The 17,253-nt window shown below is 39.6% G+C and overlaps 1 protein-coding gene across 2 annotated transcripts in view; it reads right to left on the bottom strand.

Annotated features, from left to right (window-relative positions):
- Positions 1–4,190: 4,190 nt before the first annotated feature.
- The window catches only part of RALBP1 (ralA binding protein 1), a 59,877-nt gene continuing 46,814 nt past the window's right edge, over positions 4,191–17,253 (bottom strand). Inside the window, exons 7-10 of one of the 2 annotated variants that reach the window (XM_019712608.2) lie at positions 14,657–14,764; positions 8,403–8,524; positions 8,056–8,179; positions 4,191–6,117 (exon numbers count right to left, since the gene is read on the bottom strand). In XM_019712608.2, the coding sequence (XP_019568167.2) occupies positions 5,851–6,117; positions 8,056–8,179; positions 8,403–8,524; positions 14,657–14,764 (621 nt within the window). In that variant the 3' untranslated portion in view covers positions 4,191–5,850. The other variant, XM_074340373.1, reaches the window with a different exon arrangement.

Here is a 17,253-nt window from a genome sequence, read left to right as displayed (position 1 = left end):
AGAGGGATTGTTCATTATGAATTTGTAGTAACTGGACAAATAGTTAACCAACTTTACTATATAGAAGTGCTGAAAAGGCTGCATGAAAAAGTTAGATGAAAACGACTTGAACTTTTCGCCTACAATTCATGGCTCTTGCATCACAATGCACCAGTTCACATGGCACTGTCTGTGAGGGAGTTTTTAGCCAGCAAACAAATAACTGTATTGGAACACCCTCCCTGCTCACCTGATCTGGCCCCCAATGACTTCTTTCTTTACCCAAAGATAAAGACAGTATCGAAAGGAAGACATTTTGATGACATGCAAGACATCAAGGGTAATACGACAGCTATGATAGCCATTGCAGAAAGAGTTCCAAAATTGCTTTGAAGAGTGGACATGGCGCTATCAGTGCATAGCTTCCCAAGGGGAGTACTTCGAAGGTGACCATAGTGATATTCAGCAATGAGGTATCAAGCACTTTTTCTGGGATGAGTTCGCGAACTTAATTGCCAGACCTCATGAATGTCTTTAGTTGTGCTGTCGTGGCTACCTCAATGTCCTGAATCAATTTAAAACATTTTCCTTTCATGGTTATTTCGACTGGGGAAGAGCCAGATCCGGTGAATAAGGTGGATGAGGACACACCGAAATGTTTTTGACAGAAATTGCCGTATTCCAGAAGCAATGTGTGACCGTGCATTGTCATGTTGGAGGATGAAGTAAAGACACACAGAAAGAGGAATCCCAGAACTGCTAAAGAAACTGGCAAGAACAAAGGGAAAAGTGTGTTCGAAGTGAGGGGGAGTATTTTGAGGGAGACTAATGGCAACGTGTCTTTTACTGTAATACATTTTTTTAAAACATTCACCGGATCTTTTGATCCCATCTCGTATATAGGAATGCAGCGAAATTTTGTCCATTGATTTTATATCCTGCAACTTTGCTGTTTTTGTTTCTAACAGTCTTTGGGTGGTCATTTATTCTGAGATTTTCCTGGGTTTGTTTTGGCTTTTCAGTATCTCTAGTAAAATATTGGTAATTCAGAATACTAATGTGCATCTTAGTCACCTTGGATCTTATTTAAATACAAATTATAATCCTGTGGGTCCAGGGTGCGGCCTGAGACCCAGCACTCCTAACAAGAATCAAGGTGCTTTTTTTTAATAAGGCTCTAGTAGAATCAGTTGCTGTGGGATCTTACCTTTGCGATCAACACTCTTCCCATAATTTTGATATCTGAACTCCAATAGCACACTAATCAAAAATATTAAACATTTAATATTTGCATTTTATTTCCTCAATTGCAAATGAGTGCTCTAAGATGCATTTGTTGTCAATGCCCACACGATTACTAGCCATTGTGACAGGTGGCCATGACCATGTCAGTTGTGATGGCAGCATCAAGCTGCTAAACGGTGCGAGCCTGAAGCCTAGGAATATCCAGGGGCAGCTTTCGTGCAGGTGACCTAAAGCAGCGAGGGACAGCCAGGTCCAGGGTCATAGGACCAGTGTAGCTGCCGGCTCCAGCTGCCCAAACTGTTATGTTTGGGTTACCATCTTTTACTAGAGAGCTACTTCCTTTTGTGGGTGCACAGGTATCGGCATCAGAATGTGTGCATGTTGCTTACTGAGTGTCCCCGCAATTTTACACCTGAGGCAAAGAGCCAAACCTGATCAATTCTAAATCCTTCCTTCTTCCCAGTTCTACTTAATACTATCAGCTTTTCATGCATTTTGTCCTACAATAGATCCTCTTCCGTTTCTCTCAAGAAATGATAACTGAGTTATCCAGTATTTAGGATCACTTTAACCTTTTGTAGTAGCCATTATCAGCCCCATTGCTAGTTGAGAACCTAGGGCAGGGTGGCCAGACTTAAAAATAAAAATACAGGGGCCGGCCCGGTGACTCGGGGTTAGAGCTCCATGCTCCTAACTCCGAAGGCTGCCGGTTCGATTCCCACATGGGCCCAGTGGGCTCTCAACCACAAGGTTACCAGTTCAATTCCTCGACTCCCGCAAGGGGTGGTGGGCAGCGCCCCCTGCAACTAAGATTGAACACAGCACCTTGAGCTGAGCTGCCTCCCGGATGGCTCAGTTGGTTGGAGGGCGTCCTCTCAACCACAAGGTTGCCGGTTCGACTCCCGCAAGGGATGGTGGGCTGTACCCCCTGCAACTAGAAAACGGCAACGGGACCTGGAGCTGAGCTGCGCCCTCCACAACTAAGACTGAAAGGACAACTTGACTTGGAAAAAAGGCCTGGAAGTACACACTGTTCCCCAATAAAGTCCTGTTCCCCTTCCCCAATAAAATCTTTAAAAAAAATAAAAATACAGAAAAAGAGAGAAAAGCCAGGAAATAGTATGTTATTAAGGTCACACTGCTTTAGGCAAAAGGGCAAAAAGACCCAAAAAACCAATACTCAAATATGGATTTCATGGAACATCCTTGGACTCAAATATTAGTCACTGTGGATCTGAAGTTCAAATGTAAGAGTGTCTGTATTTCACATGGGAACACCCCCACAGTAAGGCCAACCTAAGTCAACAGATTGAACCCAGGTTGCTATGCAGGGCGGGTCCTCCTTAGGACTCCATCCCTTGAGGAGTTGCCCTCTGGTCATAAGTGGGCATGGGTGGCCCCAGTGGGGCCAAGTTAATGTTTTATTCCAGACTTCCCATTCCTTCTCTATTACTACTTCCTGCTTATGGAGGTTGGCAGCCAGTTTCATTGCAATCTTAACAGTAAATTTTATATATATATACCCATGTCAGAAACTCAAAAGCTACTGGTGCAGCCTTTTCAGAATGATACAGACACCCTCCCAGAGAGACCATTCCTGCTTTCTCTATAATTGTAGCTGGAATTTTCAGCAGTCTCTTGCCTTTTGTTGGAGCTGTGGCATTCTGGTTCAGATGAAGATCATACTTGCTTTCTCCTTCCCTATGTCTGCTTATTCTGAACCTGTCAGAACTTCCAGGCCCAGGGTGCCTACATAGACACCACTTCATTCCCCCTCAGTCTTGGATATATGGTGACAGACATGCAGGCAATAATCACCAAATCACCAACTGTGGGGCACACCACTGCTTTGAGTCTGTTTCCTGTTTGTTGTGAAAAACAAGACAATAGGCGCCAAATGGAGTTGCTTATGCTAAGCCCCACATCAGCAAAGTCTTCCATAAATTGAATCTGAAACCAATCACTTGGTGCAGGTAGCAGCAGCTACCACTGACAGAACCACCTCCACGGCCACTCTCCCTGCTTGGTCACCCCAGTCCCCTGCCCCTCCTTCCCGCAGCACCGAGAGGCCATGGCCCTTCTTGCATGAGGCAGAGCAAGATTGAAAGTGGTGTGGTGAAGCGATTGGTCCAAGAAAAAAATGTATGAAAAAGAAACAAAGCAACAAAAAGACTGAAAAAATGAAAGCTGAAGAGGTGAAAATGACACCGTTAAAAAGCAGGCAGAGATCCTGTGAGAGTCCAGATGACCCCAGATTGCCAGCGCACATTGGAAGCTACGTATACTGATCTGCAGATAGTAAAGAAAAAGAGTTGGAAGAAGCTGAGGAATATAAGGAAGCAGGTTTAGTGCTGGATCCAGTGAAGTTAGAAGCCTGAAGTTTTCTGTACAGGGTGTTTTTTGTATTAATTGTGGGATTCACGCCACAATTATTTTTGACCACTGCTCAAATAGTATGAGAATGTGATTCTTTTTATGCAGTTGCGTATCTTTTTATTTGCCTAATTTAATGTCAAATAAATGAACTTCATCTAAAAAAACAACCAAAAACCTCACTCAGGAATCACCTGATCAGCAGTAGTGAGGTACTCTGCCTGCAGACCCCTGCTGTCCCCCGTCAGGAAGGCAACTTGGCAGTAACCAGCATACTTTTTTGCCAAGTTGGGTCAGCTGACCTGTGCATCATGCTAGACGGGCAAAACTCACTTTCAATGGGAAGCAGGAAGTCACAGAGGAGGCTGCAGACCCAATGCCAGTAGCTCCTTCAGCAGCACGCACTGCTTTGGGGAGGAGGACAGCTGCTGCAAAGCCTAGTAGCCAGCGCGTGGGCACCGACTGCCTGGGTGCAGAACACAGCGTGAAATTGTGTTTTTCTCTCTTGGACCTTAAAGAAGTTGTAAGCCAACTCCTTGACAGCCACAGGACACTCAATTATTTCAAAGGAAATGTGCAAAAAATGAGAAGCATTTTTTTTTTTTTCTCAAATGGCTGTTGAATTTATTTGCTTGATCAATAATGGGTCCTGGCAAAAATTAGCCAACACTGAGACATTGTAATGAAATACTAAATTTTAAAAATCCATGACACCTTGATAGAAATTAGAGTTTACACAAACAGAAAAGAAACCTCCAATATTGCCAGCAAATATAAAATGAATATAATATGACTGACAGAACAGCAAGAAGGCTTTTATACATTTATATTTGACACCTGACCATATTTTCAGTCACCATAATAACTTCTCTCCAGATTTAAAAAAATAGTATGCTGATTTCTATAACAAAGCTTTTTTTTCGTACAAAAATCAAATAATGGCCAACAAGTCACAACAGTGCAATAGGTAGAGGATAAAAAACCGCATCAAACAGGTGCTGAAAATAAATACTAACTAGGAGGAGGAGGAAGACAGAGCCCTCGGGGGCGTTGTTTCCATCACCGTGACTGTGGTTTGTCTTCACAGCCATGAAAGCTGACCTACCTCATGGGTGCCATTAATTTGGACAGAGGATGACTGAACAAGGTGCCTGACAGCAGGGTCCCCAGGTGCCTCAGCTCACTAAAGAAGTGACTAAAGCAAGAAAACGGGGTTGGGGATCACAGCTATCATTCAAAGGAAAAGTTACTTTTTTTTCTATTGCTCAATCTTGTCAGTTGGGAGTCCATCAGCAGGTGCACTGATGCAACACGGATAAGTGAAAACTTTTGTTTAACAGCATATATATATGGCTTATTCAGGCAAAGAGACGTTTACCTTCTAGCCCAAGCAAGCAATCTAAGTCATTCTGTTTGTAATGGAAGCTCAGTCACACAGAAGCTTTCAGGTCTGAGACAGAGCCTTTGTGTGGCTCCCTGAGGTCAGGGCGGCTACTTTAACCGACCCACTGAGAAGCACGTGCTGGTCGCGAGCAGCAGAGCAGGAGCCAGGAGTGCGGCGGCCCCTCCTCCACGCTGGGCCGCACTGCCCTACGCTGGCAGCTGGGCTCCACAGGCAGCTCTGTCTGCAACCAAGTAGGCCTTCCTGGTGACTCAGGCTCAAGGACTGGTTTAGGACGGTCAAAGGAGAGAGTGACATGGGTGCATACAGGTAACCCCGGTAAGAGCCATTCTGGCCAGTCAGGAAATACGAGGCAGCTCCCCATGACATAATCTGCACCAAAAAGGTGTAAAAGGCACAAGCAAGAGTGACTAGGTAAGCAGTGACCCTGGAGGGTGAGACTGGGGCGAGCCACAAGGCAGGAACAATATTTACCTTGTTTGGTTCCTCCCCTTGAACGAGAGAAAGAGATCCTGATTCTGCCATAATAAAAAAGCAAAGATGATTTTTGGTTTAAAAAGAAGCCACTCAAGGGTTAAAATAGTTATTTTAAGTTAACAAAGAAAATTAATCTTCAAAATAAGCTATCTGGAAAACTCATCTGTCCCCTACAAGCCTACAATGCGTCCACTGCTTTGTCCCCTGTAACCTGAGCCTGATGCGGAAAAGTCGTATGTGTGAAAGAAGGAAGAGTCTCAGAAGAAAAGACATCTTTACAGAATATACAGCAGAGAGTGTGCACTCTGACTCGGGATTACAGTAAGATGCACAGGTCTTGTTAGTTCTGGAGGATTCTGTGACCCACAGGATGCTCAGATGGGCGTCTCCTTCCTGTCTCTGCTCGGCGACGGCTTAGCCTGCTCCTTGCCTGCCTTTGGCTGCTCTTTAGCTGCTTTTGTCTCTGGGGCGCCGTCTTTAGGCAGCTGGACGGCACCCCCTCGCTTCTCGGGATCGTCGTCCTCCTGTGCCTGTGGCTCAGGCTTGGCTCGCTGCAGCTGGAGCAGGCGGAGCTGCACGCGCAGTTCAATGATGGCCTCTCGCTCTTCATGAATTGCTTGATTCAAATGATTGTTCTTTATCTTGAGGAATGACAGAGAGAGCCGTTGTCACTCAAGAAGGTGAAAAGGACTGATTCAGGAGCAGAGTACAGTTAGCAAGGGTATCCTACGTAAGAATCTATTTTTGTCAATTTAGTTGTGACACAGAACACACGAACACAAATGTGCAAGTGAGACACATAAACAACTTGACCCAGAATGGATATAATTCAAGATATAAAACTCTGCTTCTAAATACAAGAGTAATAAGCATATCTGGAAAGCAAACATACCAACAGAAAATAATTATTTTAATAAATTAAGTTTTCTAATGTTTAAAATAGATTTATGTTTTTGAACTGGCTCCTCAGCAGTCCTTGAATGAGGGGAAGATAAAAGTGACTTTAGTAGCAACTAGAGGGAGAATTTAGAGGCAGATAAAATCCTAGATTTGTCTCAAAAGTGGAACGTTTTTTGTCTTTTGTGAAAGGCATTATCTTACATCTGAACTGTGCTACTTAGTCAAACTACAGAAAACGATTAGTTCTAAATTATACTCAGCAAAGTTGAGGTAACGCAAACCAGTAGCTAACCTCAAACTCACACCAACCTCCCTCCCTCCCTCCTCAAGTGACATTTCCGAGCAGCCTGTATTTCCCAGCCTCCCTTACTAGCTGTGGCCACGTCACTGAGCCTTTGCTAAGGGGGTATGAGCACAAGTGCTGAGTCCCACTTGTGCATCTTGCCCTTGATAACTGGGAATTTCTTAATTCCTTTTCTCCTTCCTGCTGGTAAGAGTGCACAAGCCTTAGAGCATCCGCTTTGGACCCCAAGTGGAAAAACCCTGTATGGAGGATGCTGACCTGAACGTCTGCGGGACGAGAGTGATAACTATCTTATTCAAACCACAAGGAAACGGGGACAACTGCACAGTGAAAAGAAAGCAACAGATTTAAATGATAAGAATTTCCCTACCCAAATAAAACATTGTTTCCAGATGTTTTACCTAACAGCTGAGAGAAAGAAGCCATCCTCTTAGAAAGGAATCTAAGAATAGTGGGGTAGCTTCGTTTCCCTCATTCAGGTGCATTCAGCTGCCGGGACAAACCAGAGCTACCACCACAGAGAATTAAAAAAAACTCCACACAAAACCACCACCCACAAAGTCCTCTCCATAGCACCTGTAGACAGTTCAGAGAGGCTCAAGGAAAGACACTTGCTGTGGCCAGGGTTGTGCTGTGGGAGAAGCAGAGTAGTGGTTGCGACCTAGGCCACCAGGGAGCTTCCATTCTTTAGAAAGGTCTTATGTTGGCACCTTATTTTGCTTTAACGTTTTATAGATCGTATTAAAATCCTAAGTAGGAAAACTGTTCCTGAATTACAGTACTTGGGATGCAGGCTAAGCTGCTGTGACCAAGAGAATACTCTCTTGGCTTGAACAAGATAGTTACAGCTCTCGTCCAGCAGATATTCAGGTCAGCCATCCTCCATACAGGTTTTTTCCACTTAGGGTCCAAAGTGGCTGCTTTGCACTCTTACCAGTTTATTCTCACCTGCTGCTTTACAGGTGAAGGACTAAGAGAAAACTTTGTCCCTCATTTCTCCCAGAGGAAAATTCAAGAGGCTTTTCCTTCTTCCACTAGTATTTCTTTTTCTGTTCATCTTCTCTGGGAGCACAGTTAAGATCATTCAAAGGGGCTCAAACCAGCACAGGAGAGAAAAGTCTGTGTGGTACATACTACAGTGAGGAAAGCTCGTCACACCTCAGAGACGGCCTGACGAGGCCACACCTGTGCCATTTGTCCGGCCAGCAGTCAGCTTGTGCCCTGTATGCTCTTTGGTGAGACATCCTCCTAAATTCCTCTCAATCTCCCTAGTTGGTTACCAAGGAAAAGAAGAAAACTTCTAAGGGGAAATATATAGTCGCTACCACTTTCTAGAAGTTAGTATGATTTTTGGTTATTTTCCCCCGAAACTCACTTCTAGCTCTTCATTCTGTCTCTGTAAATCTTCCAAGATGATCTGAAGCTCTTCCTCATCTTCACTCTCACTTTCACTTTCAGAGGAGTACTCCTCAGTTTCACTTCGGCCATGTTGCTGACGACTTTAAAGGGAAGAGATCAAGAAAAACTTTACAAGTGAATAAAGTAAATAAAGGTATGCTTCTTTTAGATTTACCAGGTTTTCATGAGGTACCATTCTTAACACTTAACAAATAATAACTTACATGCCTAATTCTTTTATTTGAAAGTCTGAGAGTTGAAACAATTATGCTTATGTTTAAGTAAACATTCTTGGAAACTACAGAACCCTTGACTCTCCTTTACCTCTGAATTTCAGCAATCTCAGCTCTGAGGCGTTCAATCTCTTCTTTTTCTGAGGCAATCTGTCGGCGCAGAAACTGCTCCATGGCTAGAAGCTCCTCCTGTTCTGTCAGGATTTCATTCTCCTAAAATAATGATCATGGTGAACACCTTTGAGAATATGAGTCTAAGGAAATGTCACTTTTTGGGTTCTCAAATGTTGCCCTGAATTCTTTAGCCCCATACACATTATACACAAATTATGGCAAAGCTTGTTGTACTACACAAACAAAAATCCTGTTTCCTTAATGTCAAGAAAAGGTAAATTAAGTTATTTGGGAGGAATGACGAGATTTTTCTCAAGACAAAATGCCACTTAAGAATCCCATGTCCTCGTTTTGCAAAAGCTCCCCATGAGGCTAACACTGGGCACAAAGCCAAAGTTCAAGTTTTTGCTTCACAGTCCTTTCCAAATGCCTTCCCAGCTCTCAGTAGAGAGTGTCTATTTTAGGGCCAAAGTGGCCTCCAATAATGTCACCAAGAAAAAAAAAAGACCCAGGAGATGAACAACTGGTGTTAGCATCACTTCAGAACAGATCTAGTGAAGGGAAGATGTTCACAGAAAGAAATCTTTTCTCCTCGCCACAAGTCACCGTCCTCAACCCATGTCTCCAGAGATATTATTTAAATAGTAAATATTCTGCTTTAAAAGAATATGCATTTCTAAAAATGGATAGGATTACCAATTGATAGGGATAAAATCCCTATGTGTCTAAGATTTAGCCTCTCCAACATAAAGAACCAATGCAGAGAAAACTCAGACAGCAACAGAGATGTAAGGCTATGGCAATGAGAAGTTGGAGGCAGACAAAAGTCTACAGCATTTCTTTCCAAACTACTGTATTTTGCCGTGTATAACGCACACATTTTTGCCCAAATTTGTGAGGGAAAAATAAGGATGCACGTTATACATGGGTAGTACTAATTCCATATCTATATATATGTTTTTAATGCTTTTATTTATGCTTAAGAGTTAAAAGTGTGACTAGAAATCAATAACAATACCCGTATGCAAAATAATAACCTGGAATTGGTTTTGTTGAACTTATGACAAACTTGCAATGACGAAGAATTCTTGGCCTTCTATGATGCATAAATATCATTAAATTTGTTACCGGTACAAAAAATTTCTTGTACCATAATATGTTAAAAAATAAATGCTAAAATTCCTTTATAATACAAAAAGCAAGTACCTAAATAAAAATTTGAATTAAAAAATTAAAACGAAAGATATTTTTCCCTGAAAGTTTGGGCCAAAAACGTGGGCACACATTATACACAGGAGTGCATTATACACAGCAAAATATGGTAATAGGTGCCAAAAGTATAAGTACCTGTGATCAAACTTCAAAGACACTATGGTCAAGTTCTAAAGTGAACTACTCAGAGCCCCCAATATGCATGAAGAATCTCTCAGAGATATAATTGTAATATTCCCCAGGCGTTTCTAAATACAGACATATTTATGTTCCAAGAAATATCAGATTGAAAAATTCTGAAGTAAAGGCATAATCCGGAACCTCATTCTCTCTTCAGGGGAAAAGAGTGATGTGTCCCTGCTAGGCAAAACAGTATTTTTCAGAAGTGACAGAAAAGGACTTAAACTTGGTAGGCTTTTGGAATCCCACATACATGAGTTTCTGGAAGCACAGACAGTGTTGTCAAAGCCTAGACCTTCATTCTGGTTAAACTCAGAATTTCCAGAACAGAGTAAGGTTGACTTGAGAAACTCAGAAAGAAAAAAAACTCATCTTCAGCTCTATTGCTGGAATACAATAGATACTCAAGAGCTACCTGTCAAACCAATGAGTGAAAAATAAGACAATTGATCTCCAACAACTGACTTTCACCTGTGAAGAATAAAATCAAAGAATCTAAAAGGTGATATTAGCAACAACTACCCTATTTCCCCGAAAATAAGACCTAGCCGGACAATCAGCTGTAATGCACCTTTTGGAACAAAAATTAATATAAGACCTGGTATTATATATATTATATTACATTGTATTACATTATATTTTATATTAGACCAGGTCTGATAGTAAAATAAGACCAGGTCTTATATTAATTTTTGCTCCAAAAGACGCATTAGAGCTGATCGTCCAGCTAGGTCTTATTTTCAGGGAAACACGGTATCGATTAAAATCTGTATCATTACATTTCAAGGATCCCAAACTTTGATGTCAGGAAGAACATGTTTTAAGTATGTATTAAAGTCCAATCTCACTAATATGGAACAAGTACCACTAATCTGTAACTTAGGGAAAATACCTGTATCTCAGACCTCTGTGGACGAAATAAAATTAAGTAAAGCATGCAGAACAGTGTCCAGTAAGAAGCCTTCATTCAGTAGAAGACAGTTTCTCCAGCAGAACATTTAAGCAAATACCATATAAAGGTAGGGCCAAACAGCAGGTAGTCCCTCTAAAACCTCGAAATCATCTTATAAGTTTGGTTAAAAGACTCACACCTCTGTAGGTGACCTTCTCAAATTATAATATAAGATGACCATAAAGGGTCTTGCAATACACTGCTGAACAACCAATGGGTCAAAGAAGAAATCAGTATCTTGAAACAAATTAAAAATGGAAATACAGCATACCAAAACTTATCAGATGCAGCACAAGCAGTTCAAAAAGGGAAGTTTATAGTAATAAATGCCAACATTAAGAAAAAAGAGGCTGGCCTGGTGGCTCAGGTGGTTGGAACGCCGTGCTCCTAACGCCGAGGTCGCTGGTTCAATTCCCACATGGGCCAGTGAGCTGCGCCCTCTACAGCTAAGATTGTGAACAACGGCTCTCCCTGGAGCTGGGCTGTCGTGAGCTGCCATAGGCTGCTGTGTGCTCCCAGGAGCGGCTGGCAGCCAGTGTGAGCAGCTGTGGGCTACCGTGTGCTGCCATGAGCGGCTGGTGGCCAGCATGAGCGGCCAGCAGCCGGCGAGAGCTGCCATGAGCTGCTGTGAGCAGCCGACCGATGACTGGCAACCGACTGCCTCAGCCGTAATACCAGTATGGGCCAGGGAGCTGTGTCTTACACAACTAGACTGGGAAACAATGACTTGAACCGGAATGGGGGTCGGGGAGGAGGAAGAAGGGGAAAGAGAAAGATTTCAAATAAACAACCTATCTTTATACCTCAATGAACTAGAAAAAGAACAAACTAAACTCAAAATTAGCAGAAGGATGGAAATAAAGATCAGCGCAGAAATAGGTCAAATAGATTTGAAAAAAGATACAAAAAGATCAATGAAACCAAGAGTTGGTTTTTTGAGAAAATAAAATTGACAAGTCTTTAGAGAGGATTCAAATAAAATTGTAAAAGAAAGAGGAAACATTACAATTGCTACCACAGAAATACAAAGAATTGTAAGAGACTACTATGAACATTTATACGCCAACACATTGGATAACCTAGAAGAATGGATAAGTTCTTAGAAATATACAACCTACCAAGACTGCATGAAGAAATAGAAAATCTGAACAGACCAATACTGAGTAAGGAGATTAAATCATTAATCAAATATCTCCAAACCAACAAAAGGCTTGGAAAAGATAGTTTCCCAAGTGAATTCTACCAAACAGTTAAAGAAGTAACGTCAACCCTTCTCAAACTCTTCCAGAAAACTGAAAAGGGGGGAACATTCCCAAACTCATTTTACGAGGTCAGCATTATCCTCATACTAGAGCCAGCCAAGGGCCTTACAAGAAAATTATAAACCAATATCCCTGGTGAACATAGATACAAAAATCCTTAACACACTAGCAAACCAAATTCAACACATTAAAAAGATCATACACCATGATCAAGTGGGATTTATCTCTGGGATGCAAGGATGGTTCAACATACTCAAATCAATAAACGTAACACACCACATTACAGCATGAAGGATAAAAATCATATGACCATCTTAACAGATACAAAAAAGGATTTGACAAAATTCAACATCCTTTCATGTTAAAAAAAAAAAATCTCGCAACAAAGTGGGTATAGAAGGAACATCTGTCAACATCATGAAGACCATATATGTCAAGCCCACAGATAACATCATACTCAACAGTAAAAAGTTAAAGGCATTCACTCTAAGATCAGGAACAAGACACCGATGCCCACTCTCACCACTTCCACTCAATATAGTGCTGGAAGTCCTAGCCAGAGCATTAGACAAGAAACAGAAATAAAAGGTACCCAAATTGGAAAGAAGTAAAATTTTTTGTTTGCAGATGACATAATCCTATATATAGAAAACCCTAAAGATTCCACCAAATAACTGTTAAAATTAATAAACAAATTCAGTAAAGTTGCAGGATACAAAATCAACATTCAAAAATCAATTTCATTTCTTAAACACTAACAACAAACTATCTGAAAAACAATTAAGAAAACAATTACATTTACAATAGCATCAAAAAAAAAAAAACTTAGAAGAAATTTAACTAAAGAGGTGAAAGACCTATACACTGAAAACTATAAAATGCTGACGAAATTGAAGACACAAGTAAATGGAGAAAGGTCCCATGTTCATGGATCAGAAGACATAACATGTGCATACTACCCAATCTACAGATTCAACGGAATCGCCATCAAAATTCCAATCGTGTTTTTCACAGAAAAAAACAATCCTAAAGTTCATACAGAACCACAAAAGACTGATAATAGGCAAAGCAATCTTGAACAAAATGAACATTGGAGATACACACTACCTGATTTCAATATATACACTACACAGCTATAATAATCAAAACATTATGGTACTGGCATATAAACAGACATATAAACTAATGGAGCAGAATAGAGCGCCCAGAAATAAATCCACATATTTATGGTCAATTGATCTTTGACTAAGTTGCCAAGAACACCAAATGGGAAAAGAGCAGTCTCTTCAATAAATGATGTTGGTAAACTGGTTTTCTGCATGCAAAAGAACAAAACTGGACCCTTATCTCACTCCACATAAATCAACTCAAGATGGATTAAAGATTTAAATGTAAAACCTGAAACCATAAAAACTGTCAAAAGATAAAGTTCCTTGACATTTAAAGTTAAAGTCTAGGCAATAACTTTTTTAGATATGATCTCAACAACACAGGCAACAAAAGCAAAAATAGACAAATGGAACTGCATCAAGCTAAAAAGCTTCTGAACATCAAAGAAAACAATCAACAAAGAGACAACCTACGGAATAGAAGATATCTGCAAACCATATATCTGATAAGGGTTTAATATTCAAAATATATAAGGAACTCAAACAACTCAATAGCAAGAAAACAAACAACCCAATTAAAAAATGGGCAAAGAAACTAACAGACATTTCTCAAAAGACATACATATGGCCAACAGATGTATGAAAAGATGTTCAATGTCACTAATCATCAGGGAAATGCAAATCAAAACCACAAGGAAATATCACCTCACACCTGTCAGAATGGCTATTATCAAAAAACAAAAGGTGTATTGGCAAGGATGTAGAGAAAAGGAAGCCTTGTACACTCTTGGTGGGAACGTAAATTGATACAGCCATATGGAAAACAGTTACGAAGGTTCCTCAAAAAATAAAAAACATAACAGTAATAATCCAGCAATCTCATTTCTAAATATATATTCAAAGGAAATGAAATAGGATATTGAATAAATACATGCACTCCCTGTTCACTGCAGCATTATTCACAAGACTCAAAATATGAAAATAACCCAATTACCAACAGATGATATGTGTGTACACACATACAATGGAATATTATTCAGCCATGAGAAAGAAATTCTCCTATTTATGATAACATCGATGAACATGGAAGACAACATGCTAAGTAAAAAAGCCAGACAGAGAAAGACAAACATGATCTCACTTATATGTGGAATCTTAAAAAAAAAAAGTCAAATTCATAGAAGCAGACAGTAGAAAGGTGGTTACCAGGAGCTGAGGGGTGGGGAAAGTGGGGAGATGATGTTCAAAAGATACAAAGTTGCAGTTATGTAGGATGAGTAAGTCTAGAGATCTAATGTACAGGCATGTTGACTACAGTCAATAATACTGTATGGAATACTGGAAATATACTACGATTTCAGCTGTTCTCATCACAAAAGAAAAAGGAGATAATGTCAATTAGTAATCATTTCACAATGTATAGGCATACCAAATCATCATGCTGTACATTTTAAATATATACAATTTTTGTTTTTTTTAAAAAGCTTGCAAGATAGAGAAAAAGAGTTTAGCTTACCTGGGCAAGGAGAATATTTATAACTTCTTCATTTTCATTCATTTCTTCTTTGGAAACATCCTCTTTTGAAAGACTGGCTATCTCTTGTGCAATCTTGGTTTCACATTCCTGTCAAGTAAAACAAATGAAAGAGAACTGGTCAGCCTATATGCAACACATATTCAACAAATTCACACCATAACTATTCTAGAAGTTTCATTCTTTCCTAGATTTGAAAAAATAACACTAACAGTCAGATGAACCATCTGGATAGATGGGCGTTTGTTACCTGGGTTTGGAAAATAACACATGGATCTTAGTTTGTGGCTACACTGTGAAAAATGTGCAATCCTGTTGAATGTGCTCACCATTTCTGGAACCCTTCCACATAAATTACCTTCTGTGATACCTTTTTGGGGGTAGGGGGTCGATTTTAAGCATACAATTCAAATAGTTTTGACAAATGTATACAATCAAGTAACCCCTATCTTGGTACAGAACATTTCCACCACCACACAAAATACCCTTGGGCTCTTCCACCATCTGCTGGCCCCCAACAACCACTGACATGCTTTCCATTGCTATACTTTTTCTTAAATTTCATATAAATTGAATCTATTAGTAAGTAGTCTTTTTAATTTGGCTTCTTTCACTCAGCATAATGCTTTTACAATTCATCTATTTTATTGTTTGTATCAGTAGTTTGCTGAGTAATATGCCATGATGTGAATGCACCCCAATTTGTTAATTCACTCACCAGCTGATGGATCCTTCCTAGTTTTGAGCTATTATAACTAGAACTGTTATGAACATTTTGTATATGCTTTGTGTGGGTATATACTTTCTTAAATATGTAAGAGTGGGATTGCTGGATCATATGGTAATCATGTTTAATTTTACAAGAAACTGCCAAACTGTTTTCCAAAATTACTGTACTATTTCGCATTACCAAGAGTAGTATAAAAGTTATCAGTTGCTCTACATTCTTGTCAACACTTGGTATTTTTAATTTTGGCCATTCTGGTTGGTGTGTAGTGGTATTTCATTGTGATTTTAATTTGTATTTCCTTAACGACTAATGATATTGGGCATCTTAGCACGTGCTCATTTATTTGTCATCTGCATATCATCTTTTGTAAATTGCCTGTCCAAATTTTTGCCTTTTTAAAATTGAATTGTTACTGTAATAAATATACCACTTTGGTGAGGGATACTGATAATGGGAGAGGATATACATGTGTTGTCAGGGAAGGGGCTATACGGGAACTCTGTACCTTCCTCTCAATTTTGCTCTGAATAAAAGTGCTCTAAGAAAATAAAGCCTAAAAAAAATTGAATTGTTTTGTCTTCTTACTAAGTTGTATGAGTTTTTATATACACAGGGTTGCCAAAAGAATGTATACAAGTGGATACTTTGGTCAACGTTGCTCAAGTAGTAGTTCGCCATCATCATAAGTGTCTGGACACTGATGGTAACCATTTTGAGCACCTCTTGTAATTGCAGAAGTCAAACATGACTTGTATTCATCTTCTGTTACTGGTATATATTGAGTATACAATTTTAATAGTTTTCCTTACTTAAAATGTATATACATTTTTGGGGGACCCTCTGTATATATTCTAGTTCAAGTCCTCTATCAAATATGTGTTTTTTACAAGTATTTTGACACAGCTCTGGCTTGCATATTCTTTTTTTTAATAGTGTCTTTTGAAGAGCATGTTTTAAATATTTGATGAAATGTAATTTATCGAATGTTCCTTTTAACAGTCCTATTTAAGAAACAACTGCCTAAGCCAAAGTGAGTAAGATCTTTTGTGTTTTCTCCTGGAAGTTTTCTTTAGGTCTTGGTGTAAGATTCATTTTGAGTTAGTTTTAATATACATTGTGTGGAGTCAAGGTATTTTACATATAGAAATCGAATTGTTCCAGCACCAGTTGTTGAAAAGAAAATCTCTCCCCACTGAATTGTCTTAGCATCTTTGTTGAAATTACTTGCCTTTATCTGTGTGGGACTATTTCTGGATATTCTATTCTATATGTCTACCCATGATTACTGTAGCTTTACAGTCAGTCTTAAAATCAAATAATGTGAGTCCTCTAGCATTGTTCTTTTTCAAAACTGTTCAGGCTATTCTAGGTCATTTGTAATTCCACATAAATTTCAGAAGAGCTTGTTAATTTCTACAAAAATCACGTTTAGATTCTGATTGAAATTGAAGCCACAGATCAATTTGAGAAAACCTAACATCTTCACAATTCTTCTATTTTTAGGTTCAATATCCAATTGTTCATTGCTAATATATAGAAATGCAACAGACTTTTGCATACCTGATTTTATATCCTACAACCTTGCTAAATTCACTTATTCATTTTATAGATTCCTTAGGATTTCATCTATGGATAGACTTATTTCTGTCTAATCTGTATGCCTTTTTTTTCTTGCTTTATTGCACTGGCTAGAACAAATCTTCACTACAATGTTGAACAGAAATCCCTGCCTTGTACACCCAATCTCAGGAAAAGCATTCAGACTTTTACCATTAAGTATATTAATCGCAGATTTTTTTTGCATGCAATCTTTATCACGCTGAGAGAGCTGTTTGATATGAACTTTTTT

The sequence above is a fragment of the Rhinolophus sinicus genome, linkage group LG09, assembly GCF_036562045.2.
Source record: "Rhinolophus sinicus isolate RSC01 linkage group LG09, ASM3656204v1, whole genome shotgun sequence".
NCBI lineage: Eukaryota > Metazoa > Chordata > Mammalia > Chiroptera > Rhinolophidae > Rhinolophus > Rhinolophus sinicus.
Note: the sequence above shows the minus strand (reverse complement) of the source record. Positions and strands in the feature narration are given on the sequence as shown.